This window comes from Hylobates moloch, unplaced genomic scaffold (genome assembly GCF_009828535.3).
Source record: "Hylobates moloch isolate HMO894 unplaced genomic scaffold, HMol_V3 SCAFFOLD_3, whole genome shotgun sequence".
NCBI classification, from domain to species: Eukaryota; Metazoa; Chordata; class Mammalia; order Primates; family Hylobatidae; genus Hylobates; species Hylobates moloch.
Genome location: NW_026652278.1, coordinates 32028367 through 32044818, shown reverse-complemented (window position 1 = coordinate 32044818; position 16452 = coordinate 32028367). Strand labels below are relative to the sequence as shown.

General features: G+C 47.0%; 1 protein-coding gene across 3 annotated transcripts in view; it reads left to right on the top strand.

Moving 5' to 3' along the window:
• The window catches only part of DPCD (deleted in primary ciliary dyskinesia homolog (mouse)), a 21622-nt gene extending 5170 nt beyond the window's left edge, over positions 1–16452 (top strand). The window contains exons 2-6 of one of the 3 annotated variants that reach the window (XM_032179708.2): positions 1416–1496; positions 7507–7631; positions 7967–8100; positions 15625–15727; positions 16156–16452. In XM_032179708.2, coding sequence (XP_032035599.1) covers positions 1416–1496; positions 7507–7631; positions 7967–8100; positions 15625–15727; positions 16156–16260 — 548 coding nt within the window. In that variant the 3' untranslated portion in view covers positions 16261–16452. Of the gene's footprint in view, positions 1–1415; positions 1497–3366; positions 4796–7506; positions 7632–7966; positions 8101–11910; positions 11984–15624; positions 15728–16155 lie in introns of those variants that run through there. The other 2 variants (XM_032179724.2, XM_032179715.2) reach the window with 2 other exon arrangements.

Below are 16452 nucleotides of genomic sequence, written 5' to 3'. Positions count from 1 at the left end.
AGTTTATGCAGAATACAGATTAGGAATGGCTCAAGGGAACTGTATCCCAGAGAAGTGAATTGGACAGGAAGAAGGCACCTTGGGGCTCTTATTCATCAAGCATACATAGGGTACTTGTCTACTGGATGTTAGTGCTCTGTTACTAGCTTTACTGAGGAGTCTGCCTGTATCTACTTCTTTACCTATAAAAAGAAAGGGGAAATTACATAGCCACTCTTAAGCAAGTGCTCCAGGGGTAGAGGAATTGGGCTAGGAGACTCCCTTAGTTTCTTCTTCTTTTTTTTTTTTTTTTAGACAGAGTCTCATTCTGTTGCCCAGACTGGAGTACAGTGGTGCAATCTCAGCTCACTGAAACCTCTGGCCTCCCAGGTTCAAGCAATTCTCCTGAGTAGCTGGGACTACAGGCGCCCGTGACCGTGCCCAGCTAACATTTTTGTATTTTTAGTAGAGATGGGGTTTCACCATGTTGGCCAGGCTGGTCTGGAACTCCTGACCTTGTGATCCGCCCTGCCTCGGCCTCCCAAAGTGCTGGGGTTACAGGCATGAGCCACCACACCCGGCCTCCCTTAGTTTCTTCTATTCTTTCAACGGATAGTGCATCAATGTTTATTCATCCTTTCCAATCAGTATTTAGTTGAGCTCCTAGCGTATGCCGGGAGCCACACTTGGTCTTTAGGAAACCGTAGCATGGGGATAAAACCCCTCCTATCTAGTAGAAGAGATAGGCAATAATCAAAGAGTCACATAAATAGATGTAAAATCATACCAAACTAAGTGCCATGAAGAAAATACATGGGGACTTAACATTGTGTTACTGTGTGATAGGAATGACCTGGAGATATGCAGAAGAAGGCAGGGCACTGGCATGGCTAGAGGGAGTGCTTGGTCAGGAAACCCAATTCAATGTCCTGATCACATAGGTTTGGTTTTAGGAAGTGGGGAGAGAGAGAAATACGATGTCATTCATGGGAAGACAAATGCTTTTAAAAGTATCATGGTATGTAGTAAATGCTCCACTATGGATATGAGTAAAACATTAGGGAGGCACACATGAGGATGTGATTAATCCTACCAAGGTGGCTGGAGATGATAGTGGAGGAAGACTTCCCAGTGGAAGTGACATTTGAGCTGGATTTTGAAGGGCAAAGAAGAGTTCCACAGATAGGAAAAAGTATGGAGCTGTTGCTGGTAGAGGAAACAGCAGAGCAAAGATGTTCAAGGAAAGCTTCAGAAAGGGAGTCTCAGGATATGTTTTAAAGTAATGGTAGGTATGGTTGGCAAGGAGTTTGGGGAGGTCCTGGCTCGGTTCCTCAGTACTCCCAAGGCTGGCACTGTTTCCCAGGTAGGCCCCTTGATCTGCAAGGGACAGGGCAAGGGGAGGCTTTGAGGTAAGGCATTCTCCGTTTTGTGCATAGGGAGAAGGAAGGTTCACTATTTATTCCCAGACGGCAAGGAAATGGCTGAAGAATATGACGAGAAGACGAGTGAACTACTTGGTAAGTGACAGAGGCTCCCAGTGGGCCTTTAGTAATACTTGGGGCTGACATAAGCACAGTGAACACTCCTAGCCTTAGGCTTGAGGCAGGAGCCCAGATCAAATGTAGAAGCTGGGAGAGACTGAAGCCCTCGAGACAACAATGTTCCTGAGCATAATCTGGGCACCAGAAGTGGAGTGCGAGTCCTTTTGACCAGTAAAATTCATCCCCACCCCTCACCCCAGACAAATGAGAGAGTGAGTAATTCTAAGATGTAGAGAAACAGTTGGGAAAAAACTTCACAAAGGAGGTGGTATTGGAAGTGAGCCTTGTAGGTTTAGGAGGGATAAGGGCAGACTTTCACCGCAATTTGTTTTTCCTTGTTTTTTTGTTTGTTTGTTTGTTTGTTTGTTTTGTTTTCTAAAGCCATGCCAGCAGCAAGCGAGTATCAGAGGCAGAGCTTCTGAGCTTGCCTCAAAGGCAACACTATAAAATATGGTCCTTATCTTGAAGAACATCTCAGTCAAAGAGGGTCAAAACAGTGATTTTGCAGCGTGGTCACTTTCATTCCTGCAGCGTCTTTCCTCTAAGAACAAACTCATGGATAGGGGCTCCAGCTCAGATTTCTGGGAATTATTTGATTTGTTCACTCTGTTCCCAGGTGTGCACATCAGCATTAACCAGCTTCCCAGAGCTAGGTGGCTGGCTCTTTGACCCAGGGCCCAAGGCTGTCAGCAGTGGGAGTTGGTCTCTTTATTAAGTTCCATCTGAAATGCTAAGACCAATGATGGAATCACAGGCTGGTTTATTTTCTTGTCATTATTCTTGGCTTTAATTTCTTCCTGGGCCTGATCGACAGGTAGTATTGGTGAGGGAATTTCTTTTTCCCTTTTTCTGACAGCTCATAAATGTCTAGAACCGACAATATGGATTACACTGGCTTGCATTCCCTCAGTCTCCAGTCTTAAAATGTTTGTCCTGCGCATGTTCAGTCGCACAGTGAAGTGTTGATCCCTCCTTATTATGAGCTGCTTGGGCTCCAGTCCCAATTGGTTTAGTCTGGTGCTATTAAAAATCTTGATGTGTTTAGCATATGACACTGATTCGGTGGAAACCAATACAGTAGTAATATCCTCACAATGCATTGTAATTTATAGTGCTCCCAGGGGATGACAGCCTTGGAATGCCTAACAGGGGAGAACTTATGAAAGCAGAGGTCACGTGGACTAGCCACCACCATAACCAAGCCAGAGAGTAGCCGCAGCTCCTCACTCCCAGCGCCCCCGTGCCACTTCTCTACTCCTCCACACAGAGCAAATAAAACAGCTATAGCTGCTGCAGCTGAAAAACAAACAAATAAAACCCAGGCCTCTTTGTTGTGCTTGGACATGAAACTGAAATTAAAAACAAGTCCAGGTTTCTTCATTTGTAGCACCGTGTGCCCTGATATCCCACATTAACCTGTCACTTCTCCGGGTGGCAGGTGGGGAATAGACCATGGCTTCCAAACTCCTCTTTCTTAAAATCGGAAATGAAGAAGAGTGTTCACAGGAGAACACTGTTTGGCTAAAGTTGACCTAATAATGATATTAATAGTGTGACTCTTACTGGGCACCATGCTAAGTGCTCTACATGAATTACCTCATTTACTCATCCTCATTAAAGCCCTAGGAGGTAGATACTCTTGTCTCCATTTTACATTTGGAAAAAATGGAAGCTCAAAGAGGTTAAGCACCTTGTTGAGAATTATGTAGCTAGTTTCTAAGCCAGGATTTAAGCCTAGTTCTGTCCAATTAAGAGCCCATGCTTAGTCCTCAACAACATAGTGCTGGGGGTTGAGAATACTTAAATCCAACTTTCTTTTTTTCTTACTATGTTTTTCTTTCCCCAGAAAGGCCGGAGTGTAGACTGATGGGCAGACAGGAGGACCTCACTTGAGTCACTGGGCCCAGCTCTAGAACAGCAGATCTTTTTCTTACTCTTCTTCCTGTCCACCACCCCAGCTGCCCTGGCAAAATACTGTCCATTATTAATTTTTAAGTATAAATAATCCCAGGGCTTAAGCTGGCTTTTGCTTGTGCATTCTATGAAGTAAAATAGGGACATGGTTTTTGTGGCAATAAACAGGAATAGTTTCCATTTTTCTAGCTAAGTATACAAATTTGATAATTAGTCAAACTGGTTTTCTGTTAGAAAAACTCAAAGTAATTTACAGAGAAAGAATGGCCAATAGGTGTGCGTCAGTCTGGGACAGAGTTCCTCCAGTTGGTGTTAATAAGCATGTTAGTGTCCTGTTTTTTTCCTACCCTCTCAGTGCTATTCATTCCCACCCCTCACAATGATTGCTGCATGTATTCATAGAGGAAAAAACTGAAGGCCCCACAACAATGATCAGAACATCAAACCAGCCTGAGAAGAACACAGCACGTCCAAGGGGGCTGAGGCTGAAGGGCAGGCCATCCCCCAGCGATTACATTCGGATTACCGACTTAATCTGCTTTGGTATTTGACCGCCACCCTAACCACCCCAGGCTGCATTTGGAGGATATTGAGCACTTTCATCCCCAAGCACTTCACTGGCTTTATAAATGACCCACTCGATTCCCTTCGGCCTCCTCTGGGATGGGACATGGCAGCTGTTTAATAGCCACATAGCAATGTTGCAGTGTTTTAGGGCAGAAAAGAAGAATCCTGCATCTAGTTTAAGCTGCAGGGAGTATTTAGGGAAGGGGAATGTAATTATCCACATTGGAAGTGCGCCAGGGTTTGGAGCTTTGGGGAAAGAGGCCTTTAGGACTTCTGCTTTCCAGCCCACCTGAAAGATGGGGCCTCCTTTCAGCAGTCTGGGACATCAGCCTGCTTCCTGCTGACTTAGGAAAAAGCCCCCAGGCGCCACCTCTTTTATATATTCCCCATCAGACCCTTCACCGGGGTGGAAAGTCTCTTTTCCAAGGTCTGGCTGGGGCTCAGCTGGGAAGATATGACAGCATCCCGGGAAGCTGCCTCACACACACCAGTTTGGGTTTAACATATAATCAAATCAGAGTGACAGCAGGTGGAAACAGTCTTCTGTTGCCGTAGGAGCCGTCCTTGAGTTCAGGAACAAAGACAGGGACAAGAAAGACAAGACAAAGTGTGCATTTGTACGTGTGCATTCACACCCATGCACTTGTGCATAGGAAGAATAAGAAGGACTTCAGCGAAATCTTTTATTGGGTCTTATCTCTGGAGGGAATGGGAAAGGAGACTTTCTTCTGCATTCTAACAAAGAATTTAATTCTCAAGGTGTTTAAACAAAAAGTAAAGGTGAAGCAGCCAGAGATGTCAAGTTCCCTGAGTGGTTTTTAAGGTCAGAAGTAAGCTGATTTTCTTCCTTCTTTGAGTACTTCTTGGGAAGTTTTCTGTGTAAAACTCAAAATTTCTTGGAGTGAAAGAGTGCACAGAAAACCCTGGGGTGGTTGTCATCCCTCAGGCCACCTTGGTGCATTATTGTGCATTTGGACACCCATTTTAGTAAGGTCCATGACTTACAGGGCACCTCACTTATCCAGCCCCAGGTAGTGAGGTAGTCCTCATAATTTACTTTTTCAGATAATCAAAGCTTACCCTTTAAAGGCCAAATATAAAAAATAAATTGAGCTACTTAAAAAAAACAGAACCTTTCAAAATATTACATGTGCTTATTGAACACTTTCAGAATAAAGTTTTATTAATAATTCAAATTCTGGATTTGGAGTTAGGACACCTGGAGTTTAGCCATGGCATTTGTAAGATTGTCTCCTTGAGCCTCAGTAAGTCTTCATACTCTGTAATTCGTCATACTCTGTTTCCTGGAGAGTAGTGGCAAGGATTGAAAGAGAGCAGTCAGGGAAAAAATGCTATTTCTCATTTTAAAAATACAGACATTGGAGTAGATGCTTTCTTTCTTTCTTTTTTTTTTTTTTTTTTGAGACGGAGTTTCACTCTTGTTGCCCAGGCTGGAGTGCAATGGCACGATCTCGGCTCACCACAACCTCCGCCTCCCAGGTTCAAGCGATTCTCCTGCTTCAGCCTCCCCAGTAGCTGGGTCTACAGGCGTGAGCCACCACACCCAGCTAATGTTTTATTTTTAGTAGAGACAGGGTTTCTCCATGTTGGCCAGGCTGGTCTCGAACTCCCAACCTCAGATGTTCCGCCCGCCTCAGCCTCCCAAAGTGCTGGGATTACAGGCATGAGCCACCATGCCTGGCCTGGAGTAGATGCTTTCTAAAGGAGCTTCCACCTTTAAAATCTGTGATGGTTGTGTTCTATTATAAAGTGGCACCATTGGAGTCTAAGGGTGCTTGTTTGCCCTTATACTAAATGGTCCCAAGTGTTTATGTGGTTCTGACACTGCCGTCTAATGTGAGCTGTCCCCGATACCATTGTCAATATGCCTGAGAAAAAAAGTAATTTCCTGCCTTATTCTTCACACAGCATTTTATACCTAGTCTGAGCGAGAATCTGAGAGTGATCTTTCCTATAGTATAGAGTAGGGTACATGGATCTTTTCACAATAAGCTGCTGCTCGGAGGCATTTGTCACTTCTGAGTTTGCAACTGTGACAGAGGCCCCCAGAAGGCTGCTTCCAGTGAAGTGAGGTATTAACACTGAATAGATTTGGATATACTCCTGGTCACAGTCCATTCACTTAAGAGAGAAGTATTTGTGGGGGAAAAAAAGTTGCCTATAAAGCATATTTCTAAGTTTTACTCTTCCTTATTAATTTTCATTATAAACTTGGAAATGTGTTTCTAGGGAGAATTTTTAGCCCTAAGAGGTAATAAAATCACACTGCAGAATGCAGCAGACCTTATAAAAGCACATATTTAAGGGAAAATTCTAATTTTACAGCACACTTTTGTGTTCAGCTTGTGTGCCTTACTTACGGTGGTGAGGGCGTTTGGATTTGACACAGCTGCTCAAAAGGTCTGAAGTAAAACCGCCGGCTGCCTAGTGCTGAGAACCTGACTGTAGTTCTCAACTCCTACCTGGAAAAAGACGCAAACAGAAACAACTGTAACTGAGTACTATGCACTTTTTGAGTTGTTTAGCTCCTTAAACAGCTACAGAGGCTGCTGGTCTTTAGCACCAACTGGGCTCCTCAGGCTGGAGGATACCATGGTGGGCAGCCCCCGGATTCCAAATGCAGCAGGAAGGGAAAGGAACTGGAGGATAGGAGATCATGGCTCAGAAAAGATCGCCCTGCAGTGATAGACTGCATGGTTCCTGAAAATGAAAATCTCAGCAGGGGTTTTCAGGTACTGTCCATTCAACTAGTTTCTTGATTTATAATTTTCATAATATATATGCCTTAAAATCTTATGCAAGCATCTGGGTTGTGAAACAAAGTAAAATAGAGATGGTTATTTGCATTCTAGAAGGATTCTCTTTCACAAAAAATTCACATTAGATCTTTTATAAACCGTGCATTTAATATATGGCATGTGCCTACAATTTTGTTTAAATGCAGCTTTGGAGCGTTTTTTTGTTTTTGCTTTTTTCTTTTTTTTTTTTAAGCAAGGTATACCTGAAATGAGTGAATTTCTGTATTTGGACTTTCTGAATCATGATACAGACCTACCCAACAGCTTTCACCCTCTTATTTTTTCCTCTGCATGTTTTTGAGGGAAAAAATGTGCTTCAACTCCTTTTTGGGATCCAGATTTTCTCCATTACCAGAAACAACCCTTTTCCTAATCTTCACATCTTCTCCTTGATTGAAGCCACACCTGAGGGTTTCTTGACTCCATTTGGCGCTTCTCAGAGCTTCATTCCAGTTCCTTTTGCCTGAGCACCCATGAGATGCGCTTTGCAGGTTGTCTAATGTTGAAATGCTCTACTGAAATTTCAGAAGTTGTGAGGTCCCTCCTTAGATAACGAAGCTGAGAGTAAAGGCCCAACACTCCCACTTTCATCTTGTGCTGGTTACCTAGTGTGGTGCCGGTGATTCGGCAGAAAAGAGCAGAGACCCTCTCTTCACTCTCATCCCAATGCTTGCTTCTCTCCTCAGTGAGAAAGTGGCGTGTGAAAAGTGCCCTGGGAGCCCTGGGCCAGTGGCAGCTTGAAGTAGGAGAGCCAGCGCCCCTAGGAGCAGGGAACCTGGGGCCTGAACTCATCAAGGAAAGCAATGCCAATGTACGTCCATCTGTCCAGGTGTCTTGCATGGGCTGAGGTGGGGGTGGGCTATGGGCTACTGGCTCTTGAGGGCAGGGACCATGTCTTGTTCACCTCCTCGCCTCCAGTGTGCCACCTGGACACAGCACTCTATAAATGTTTGAATGAATACAGACATTTTGGCTTGATCATCCCAGGGCAGGGGCTCAGGGCCTGGAGTGCTGTAGCAATAGCAGCGTCAGAGGGGAGAGTGGAGAAGAGCCGAGGATCTTGTTGTGCCCCGGGGTAGAGCTCTGATGAGGGTGGAGCCTTCCCTTCCCCAGGAACAGTCCTCGAGTTGGATTTGCCTTCTGCAGCCTATCTTCATGCGCAAGGACACCAAGATGAGTTTCCAGTGGCGGATTCGAAACCTCCCCTATCCTAAGGATGTCTATAGTGTCTGTGTGGACCAGAAGGAGCGCTGCATCATTGTCAGAACAACCAACAAGAAGTGAGTAGCGTGGAAGGCACCCTGTGTGCTTGTGTATGAGCAGGGTGTAGGGTGGGGTTTGATCTGGGGTTAGGATCATTATTCAGGCCGGTCCTGCAGAGAGGAAGCCCTCCTGCTTCCAGGTATTGGAAGGGCTTCCTCTCTGCAGGACCGGCCTGAATAATGTAATCAGCTCCATCGGGGAAGAGAAACTTGAATGAGTATCTAGTATAGTACCTGGCATAGATAGGGGCTCAGTAAATATTTGTTGAATGAATGAGATGATGAGGGAAATCACACGACCATAAACTTGTGGTCTCAGGTGGTTCTGCTGAAAGGTTATTATGATCTTGGTCTCCTGACTGGATCCAGGCCTTGGTAAGGGTGGTCTGGTGACATCACTGTCAGAGCTGGCAGGGAGCCATAGCTTGGAAGGCACCCCTGTCTGAAGTGGTAGTGACAGTCCTTTAAAGCAGTACTTGACAGCAGTTTAAAGCAGACTAGGCAGCAGTAAACCTAATCCCTCCCCAGACTGAGTGACAGTGGGGCAGATGCTTGGGCCGCTTGGAAGTCCCTTGCATAATGCTTCAAAAGGGGTACTCAGCTTCCCTTTGTGGTCCCCTAGAGGGGAGGCAAACTGCAGGGGTTGAAAGGACAGAAGGTGGCCACAGTGCATTTCCATTATGGAAATGCATTGATCTCATTTAGGTTTCTGGAGCCCTGACTGATCACAGGAGAAGAGAAATGCCCAGTGTGAGGCCTGAAGGGAATGGCCCTGAAATGAATCAGTCTTGACCTGGGCTAGAGAGAATACAGTCTAGGGCCAACTACCACAAAATAGATTTGGGCATTGAAATGGGAGGTTTTATAAGTTACCTGTCTGCAAGCTGTGGAGCCATTCAACATGCCTCATGGGGATACCCCCACCCATCTCCTGCTTTACATGCCGTAATGGGGACCCAGCTCTTGTGCATCTCCTCAGGTGATGTGGTGCCAGTCTCCCCTTCCATCTCCGTCAGGCCCACGAGGCCCACAGGGAAGCAGGGTAGCTCCCAGACTCCCCCATCGCAGCCCTGGGTGCTGCCATCCTCTTGTGACCCCCATATCCCATTGCTTTGGCAGGGTTAAGAGGACAGGGGAAAGGGTGGAGATAGATGAATTAATTTCAGGATTATTGCTGTACATGCAGCCAGCAGCCCCTGCAGTGGGCCTTGTCTATAAATATAAAGTCATAATAATAAGGGTTTGTGTTTATAAAGCACTTTGAAGCCCTCAGATAAGAGGCAGTTTATTCCTGTTATTGTTCTCATCATTAACAGGAGTCACTGCCTAAAGTGGAATTTAGCAATTTCAGACAACAGAGAAATTGCCTGTAGGAGAACAAACTCCATGCTTCAGCAAGCATTCCCTGGTGGAAGAGGCCTTGGGTCCAAACTGGGAACAAAAGTGCTTCTGATAGCACTTGAATCTGCAGCCCAGCACTTTGTGAAGCTGGCTGCTGCCTCTTTTTTGTCCCCCAGAGGTCACTGTCGAATACAGATATCAGACAGAAATGTGATTACCAGGGAGTGAGGAAAGAGAGGCTAGCTAGCTCACCAAAAAATTCATCTGCTGGCAGATCCTCTGGGTCCCATCTCCTGCGCACATCCAGCCATAGGTGGCGCTGTTGGCCAGGAGCTCCATGGCTGGAGGCCCAGGCTAGCTCTCAAGGCAAGTGGGGGTTGTTGGACATTTTTGAAATGATGGGTGAGGCCAGGTGGGATGGGAGTGATGCCCCTGGAGGAGCAGGGCTGAGGGTTGGATTCCCATAGAGGACAGAGGAGTGTTTCAGGCCCACTTTGGAACCCACACTGAGCCTCTGGTCCAGTGTCCCAGCCTGGCTCATCCCTGCCCTCCTCAGGTCTCTCCGTTGGGAGGTAACCTAGAGGCCGCTGAACCCTTAGCCAGATCGTTCCCAAACCTAGTGGCATTTTTACCTTCTACCTGGAGGAATGTGTTTTATACCTTTACTCCCATTACTTATATAGAACTCAGTGGCTATTCCTTTATTATTATTATTAATTTGGAAGGGAGATATTTATTTCTTATCAAGGGTTACAGCCTGCATAGACATTCTTTTTTATTTTTTATTTCTTTAAGAGATGGAGTCTTGACCGGGCGCGGTGGCTCACGCCTGTAATCCCAGCACTCTGGGAGGCCAAGGCAGGTGGATCATCTGAGGTCAGGAGTTCGAGACCAGCCTGGCCAACATGGCGAAATCCTGTCTCTACTAAAAATACAAAAATTAGCCAGGCGTGGTGGCGCATGCCTGTAGTCCCAGCTACTCGGGAGGCTGAGGAAGGAGAATTGCTTGAACCCAGGAGGCAGAGGTTGCAGTGAGCCAAGATCATGCCATTGCACTTCAGCCTGGGTGACAGAGTGAGACTCCATCTCAAAAAAAAAAAAAAAAAAAAAAGAGATGGAGTCTTGCCCTATTGCCCAGGCTAGAGTCCACTTCTTGCACAATCATAGCTCCCTGTAGCTTTGAACTCCTGGGCTCAAGGGATCCTCCCGCCTCATCCTCCTGAGAAGCTGGGACTATAGGCACATACCACCCCACCTGGCTAAGTTTAAAATTTTTTTTGTAGCATTGAGGGTCTCTCCATTTTGCCCAAGCTGCTCTCAAAATCCTGGGCTCAAGTGATCCTCCTGCCTTGGCCTCCTGAAGTGCTGAGATTACAAGCATGAGCCACCACACCCAGACCAGGGTGGCCATTCTGGCAGGCTGGGAAGTGTGGCCTCCGGCCAGAAGCCAAAAACTCAGTGGCTACTCCCTTCCACAGTGTTTAGCTTTTTAAGGATATAGTACATTTAAAATCTGTTTTCTGATCATCATTCTATCGGGAGGTGGACAGGATCCATACTTTTATTCTTGTGTTATAGATGATTATATAAATGTATACATAAAGTTAGCATGATGAACCAGCTTGCTGAAAGGAAAGTTAGTGACTGTCTCTCTTGATACCCAGGCATCTGCACTTTCCACCACATCATGGCATTTCTCTCTGATTTGACCTCTTCCTTCACCTGGAGGTTCCATACCTGCCCCAGTTCTAATATTCTGGAATGTGGTTACTGACCAAAGCCAGAGTTTCTTTAACCATACTTGCCTTGTCTCTGAAGAGCTGGGTTGGTGACTTTACTTGAAGGAATTGATTGTAATGTATCATGTCCTTGGCCTCACATATTAGTGAGGGATGAATCAGGGAAGGAAAAAAGTGCTTTTCCAGGATCCCAGTGTTGGACCATCTATTCCTGATAATAACGTTTGTGCAGAAAGAGGGCTCCTAACCTCAGCCTGGAAGTTGGCCGCTGTAAGTGGAATGAGCCAGGGTGCAGCAGTGAGAAGTTGTTGGGTTAAATCTGGCCTCTGTCACTATTAGCTGTAGAATTTAGGCAAAGTTTCCTCATCTATTAGAGAAGACTCACAGCTACTTCACAGATTTTGGAGAATTTGATGAAATCATATATGTACAGGCCAGAACAATGGCTGGCCTGAAACAGGTCCTCAACAGTTCTTTGGAAATTGGAATCTGAGGAGAGCTTGGCTGATTTGACATCGGTGATACTAACACTGTGGGAGGTGTTAATAGGCTTCACTAGAAAAAAGGATTCTGTGGTCAAATAAGTTTAAGAAACTCTGGATTAAACAGGCTTCTCTTTGGTGGGGCCGAGAGCCTTTAGTATGTGTGTGTGATTGTGACTCTCTAGCAGGGGGCGACTGTGGGTGGGGGTGCCAAGTTTGCCCAGCGCCTTGATGTTTAAGAAGATTTGCTTGCTGCTTTTCTAAAGGCAGACTGGTTGGAGGCTTCTCTGGACCCCTCTGGCCATGCGGTGTGCAGGTGTGCATGGCACCCCCTCTGAGGTATGTGAGGCATGACCCGAGTGATTGTCCACAGCAGCCCTGCTCCTGCCTTCAGCCTCCAGAGTCTGTCTGCCTCTGAGGGCCTGGCCTCTGGTGCCCTTTTGGGTTGAAGGGCTGGATTGGGGAGGGGATACAGTAGAGAGTGATGGGAAGCAGTAGATCATTTCTGAAATAGCCAAAATGGAGGAGTTGTCTGTAGAACAGGGAGAAGACAGGTACAGAGTTGGCCTGTTCTGGGCCCTTTGACATTGACTACAAGTTCACCTAGTGCAGCTCTTTTATTTGAAGAAGGAATGTGGCAACTGAGGCCCAGAAATTAAGTGACCTGTCCAGGGTCACAGGGCAGGGCCAGGAGTTCTGCTACAAGCCTTTACTTCCACATACATCTTTTGAAGACTTTTGACATTCAGAAAGGAAGGCCACTGATGTGTTGGAGAGAGTACCCAGCAGACTCGCAGAGTGTTCAGACCCCAGGGGAGACAACCTGTTCATTGTTGAACATCCCCACCTCCCACCTCAATATCTGCCCCATCGTTGGACAAATGCAAATAATCTCGACTATGGTGGGCTATTACTTTGTGGTGAGAATGTGGAGACATGGAGGGGTCAGGAGATTTGGGGGATTCTTACTTTAATACGGGCTTCTCTGTTTACCAGCTTTGTGAGTTGGGCAAGATACCTAACTTTTCTGGGCCTCGGTTTCCTTTTGTTTAAAAGTGGATAATAGAAGTAACCAACCTGAGAGAGTTGTTTTGACAATTAAATGTGTTTAGAACGTGGCACAGAATAAGCTTTTAAAATGTCATCTTTCATTGTATGGCTGAAATAGAACAGTGAAGGGAGGTGGGAATGGGGGAGAGCAGGGCATCTGCAGGAAGCCAGGGAACTATCCTGCTGTAAGGGTTCAGCTTTTAGCAGAAACAAAAACAAGGTCTGATTAGCAGGGATATGGCCTTGTTTCTTTTTTTGAGATGGAGTCTGGCTCTGTTGCCCAGGCTGGAGTGCACTGGCATGATCTTGGCTCACTGCAACCTCCACCCCCTGGGTTCAAGTGATTCTCCTGCCTCAGCCTCCTGAGTAGCTAGGACTACAGGCGCATGCTACCACGCCTGGCTAAGTTTTGTACTTTTAGTAGAGATAGGGTTTCACCACGTTGGCCAGGCTGGTCTTGAATTCCTGGCCTCAAGTGATCTGCCCGCCTCGGCCTCCCAAAATGCTGGGATTACAGGAGTGAGCCACTGCATCTGGAGGCCTTGTTTCTTCTTCATCCTTTTCTTTTAATTTTTTGTAGAGACAAGGTCTCGCTATGTTGCCCAGGCTGGTCTTGAACTCCTGGCCTCAAGTGATCCTCCCACCTCAGCCTCCCAAAGTGCTGGGATTACAGGTGTGAGCCACCAGATCCGCCCTCTTCTTCATCCTTAAATCTCCAGCTCACAGCTCAAGGCCTGGGACACAGTTGATGCCCAATAAATGTTTGCTGCCTACCTACAGCTGCCTGAGGCTGAACGTTATGACCCTTCCAGAAGCACAGTGGGTCTCTCTCTTGTCCAGGTGCTGGTGAGAAAGTCAAGTACAGTACCTATCATGGAAAAACCCTATGTCTCGGGGAATGGGTGTGAGAAGGGGGTGGGCTGCCCCAGGAGGAGAAAAGGCAGATGCTCCCTACTCCCTTGAGCCTGACTATCGGGAGCTTCTAAGAAGTTGTTTAACCTGGACCAATAAACTAAATCTATTACAATAGACTCAAAACCAAGCTGAGCCTCCACCTGCTCTGCCTCCATTCCTCTTGCCTGGTGGTAGGAGTAGTTCAAGGAAAGCAGGTGCAAGCTATGCACCTTAAGTTCCCTCTGATCCTGTCCTTGCTGTTGTGGCCAAGCCCTGGGATTCATTTTCCGGTCCCACTGCCCCAGCCTGGGGGAATGGTTCTGCTGGGCTGCTTCCCTCCTGGTTCTGCTTTTTGTGTATATTTGCAGGGAAGATGTTAACACTTCCTAACAAGTCTTTGTGTTCATCTAATCTCTGCTGTTTAACCTTTGACTCTCTCCTATTATCAGTGTCTGCCACCTTTGCTGGCCAGACCAAAGGCCCCAGGAAGAGCCCTCAGCCTGAGCTGGCTAGGAAGAGGATGAGGCAGGCATTCCATCCCTGTTTGCAGGCAGATGGATTGCCTTTCCCTGGGGCAGAGCTTTGGAAAATAAAGCAACTTGCAATGCCATTAGGATCCCCCAGCCCCCACTCCTTTTGAACTGTCAGCCTTTAAGTAAACATTATTTTCCTGCGATGGGTCCCAGTACCTTGGTGGGGAGTGGGGAACCTGGGAGGAGAGGGGCCCCCGAGAGCCTCTGTTGAACGGAGGGATTTGGGCAGGGAGGACGGGGGCAGAAGTGCTGCATTGATGTCAACTCTCTGAGTCCCCAGGGCATAAGGGCTTTTGAAGTGGACTCAGGGTAGCTGTCACCACAAGGACCAGGCCCCTCTGAAGTACTAAAAGCCCCATCCTCCCCAGGCCTCTCACTTGAGTTTGTTTGTACCTGCCTGAGGTGTTTCCCTTCACAGCCCATACAGTCTCTACAGCAGAAAGTGATGCCTTGCCCAAGTGATAGGTCTAGCAGCCCCTGGCCAGAGCCTAAGCCACATTTCCACCAAGGAAAATGCCAAATTGGTGTATGGTTAGAGATGAGGAGGCCATTCATTGTGCTTTGGTGTAGTAAGGATCAGACCAAGGACAAGGAATCTTACTCTAATCTTGACTCCCATCCCTACTGACAACTGGCTGTGAAACAAGGCAAGACATTTCATCTCTCTGAGCCCGAGTTCCCTTTTTGGTAAGGGGCGGTCAAATTTCCTGCAAAGTCTAGTTATACACATTAGAGACTGAGTGTTGCTATCTGTTCTTTTTTTTTTTTTTTTTTAATTAAAAGGCATCATTAATCTCTGAACCGGCACCTGCAGATGATAAGGACCATGTATGATGTGTAAAAATGGAGGAGTAGGGACTTGGGGCCAGCTGAGTAGTCCAGAGGTCTAGCTTCCATGATGAGTAACATGGTTTGTCCTCTCAAAGAGATTTCTCCTAGTAGATAGATATACTTTTCCTCTGGCCTACAAGTAGAGCCAGGCTAACAAGGCCTTGAAAGGCCCCAAAAGAGAAAGAGGTAGTTGAGGCCTTCAGTGGACCTCCCATGTAAATGGTAACAGTAGGGCCCCAGCTTTGGGAGACAGATCTCAATGTCCTTATTCTGTCCTTTGTTAGAACACGTCCCTTTTTTCTGGTGTCTCCATGAGGCTTTGGGTGTAGAGGAGTCCCAAGCTGCTTGAGCTATTTGTGTGTTCCAGGCTTCTTCTGCCTGTCTTTGGGAGACCCAGCTCTGAGATGTGAGTCACTACAACCCCTGGTCTAATCACAGAATTATAACTGGGTTCTGCTCTTCTGCCACTGGACTGGACATAAGGCTTGCATTCTATGCTTTCCAGGGCCACTGAGCTCTAAAATACTGGTGTTCTAACTGGTTTCCCTTCTCCCTCTCTGCATGTGTGGAAGGTGTGGGAGAACTAGGTAGAAGCTAGGCAGCAGAGGGCCTGATGCCCAGCTGTTGGGTCACCTTGCCGAGTGCCCCAATGGCCTGTCGGTGTCCCCACAGGTACTACAAGAAGTTCTCCATTCCTGACCTAGATAGACACCAGCTACCTCTGGATGACGCCTTGCTGAGCTTTGCCCACGCCAACTGCACCCTGATCATCTCTGTAAGATTCACCCAGACTTCTTGGACACTGCATCAGGGAGAGTCTTCCCCTTTCCCTGCCCACTTCCCATCCCATAAGAGTCCTCAGTTCTAGCCCCAAGCCCTAGGGTGTGCTTGTGGGAGAATAGGCATCTCTCATTCAGCATGGGGGAGAGCAGGGAGGGGGCCCAGGGAGGAGCCTGACCATATAATTCACAGCTAGAAGAGGGAGAGGATGAAAGGGAAGCGGTGGAAATTGCTGAACTTGGGTTCTTCTGGTCCAAGGTCTGCTCCTACTCAGGCACATGACCTTGAGCAAATCATTCAATCCTATAGGCCTCAATTTTCTCGTGCAAATAAGGGGATCAGAAGGAGAAGGGGCCCCAAGTGTGTGCGGAAGGAGAAGGGACAGTGACTGAATTATTTTCTTATTCTTGGCTCCATCCACAGTACCAGAAGCCAAAGGAGGTTGTGGTGGCCGAGTCCGAGCTACAGAAGGAACTAAAGAAGGTAAAGACAGCCCACGGCAACGATGGGGACTGCAAGACCCAGTAGTTGTAGTTGGCCCCTGAGCCTTATACCTCCAGCACAGGGGGTGCCATGAGACTTCAAGGCTTGGCCCTTCTTGACCATGGCAGCCTCCTATCTTCTAGGAGCTATCAAGGGTCTCTAAGAACTGGGCATGGGGCACTCCTAGCCAATGAGTCCTGGTCATATTTCCTGAGTAAAGTCATTTTGAGCTACTTA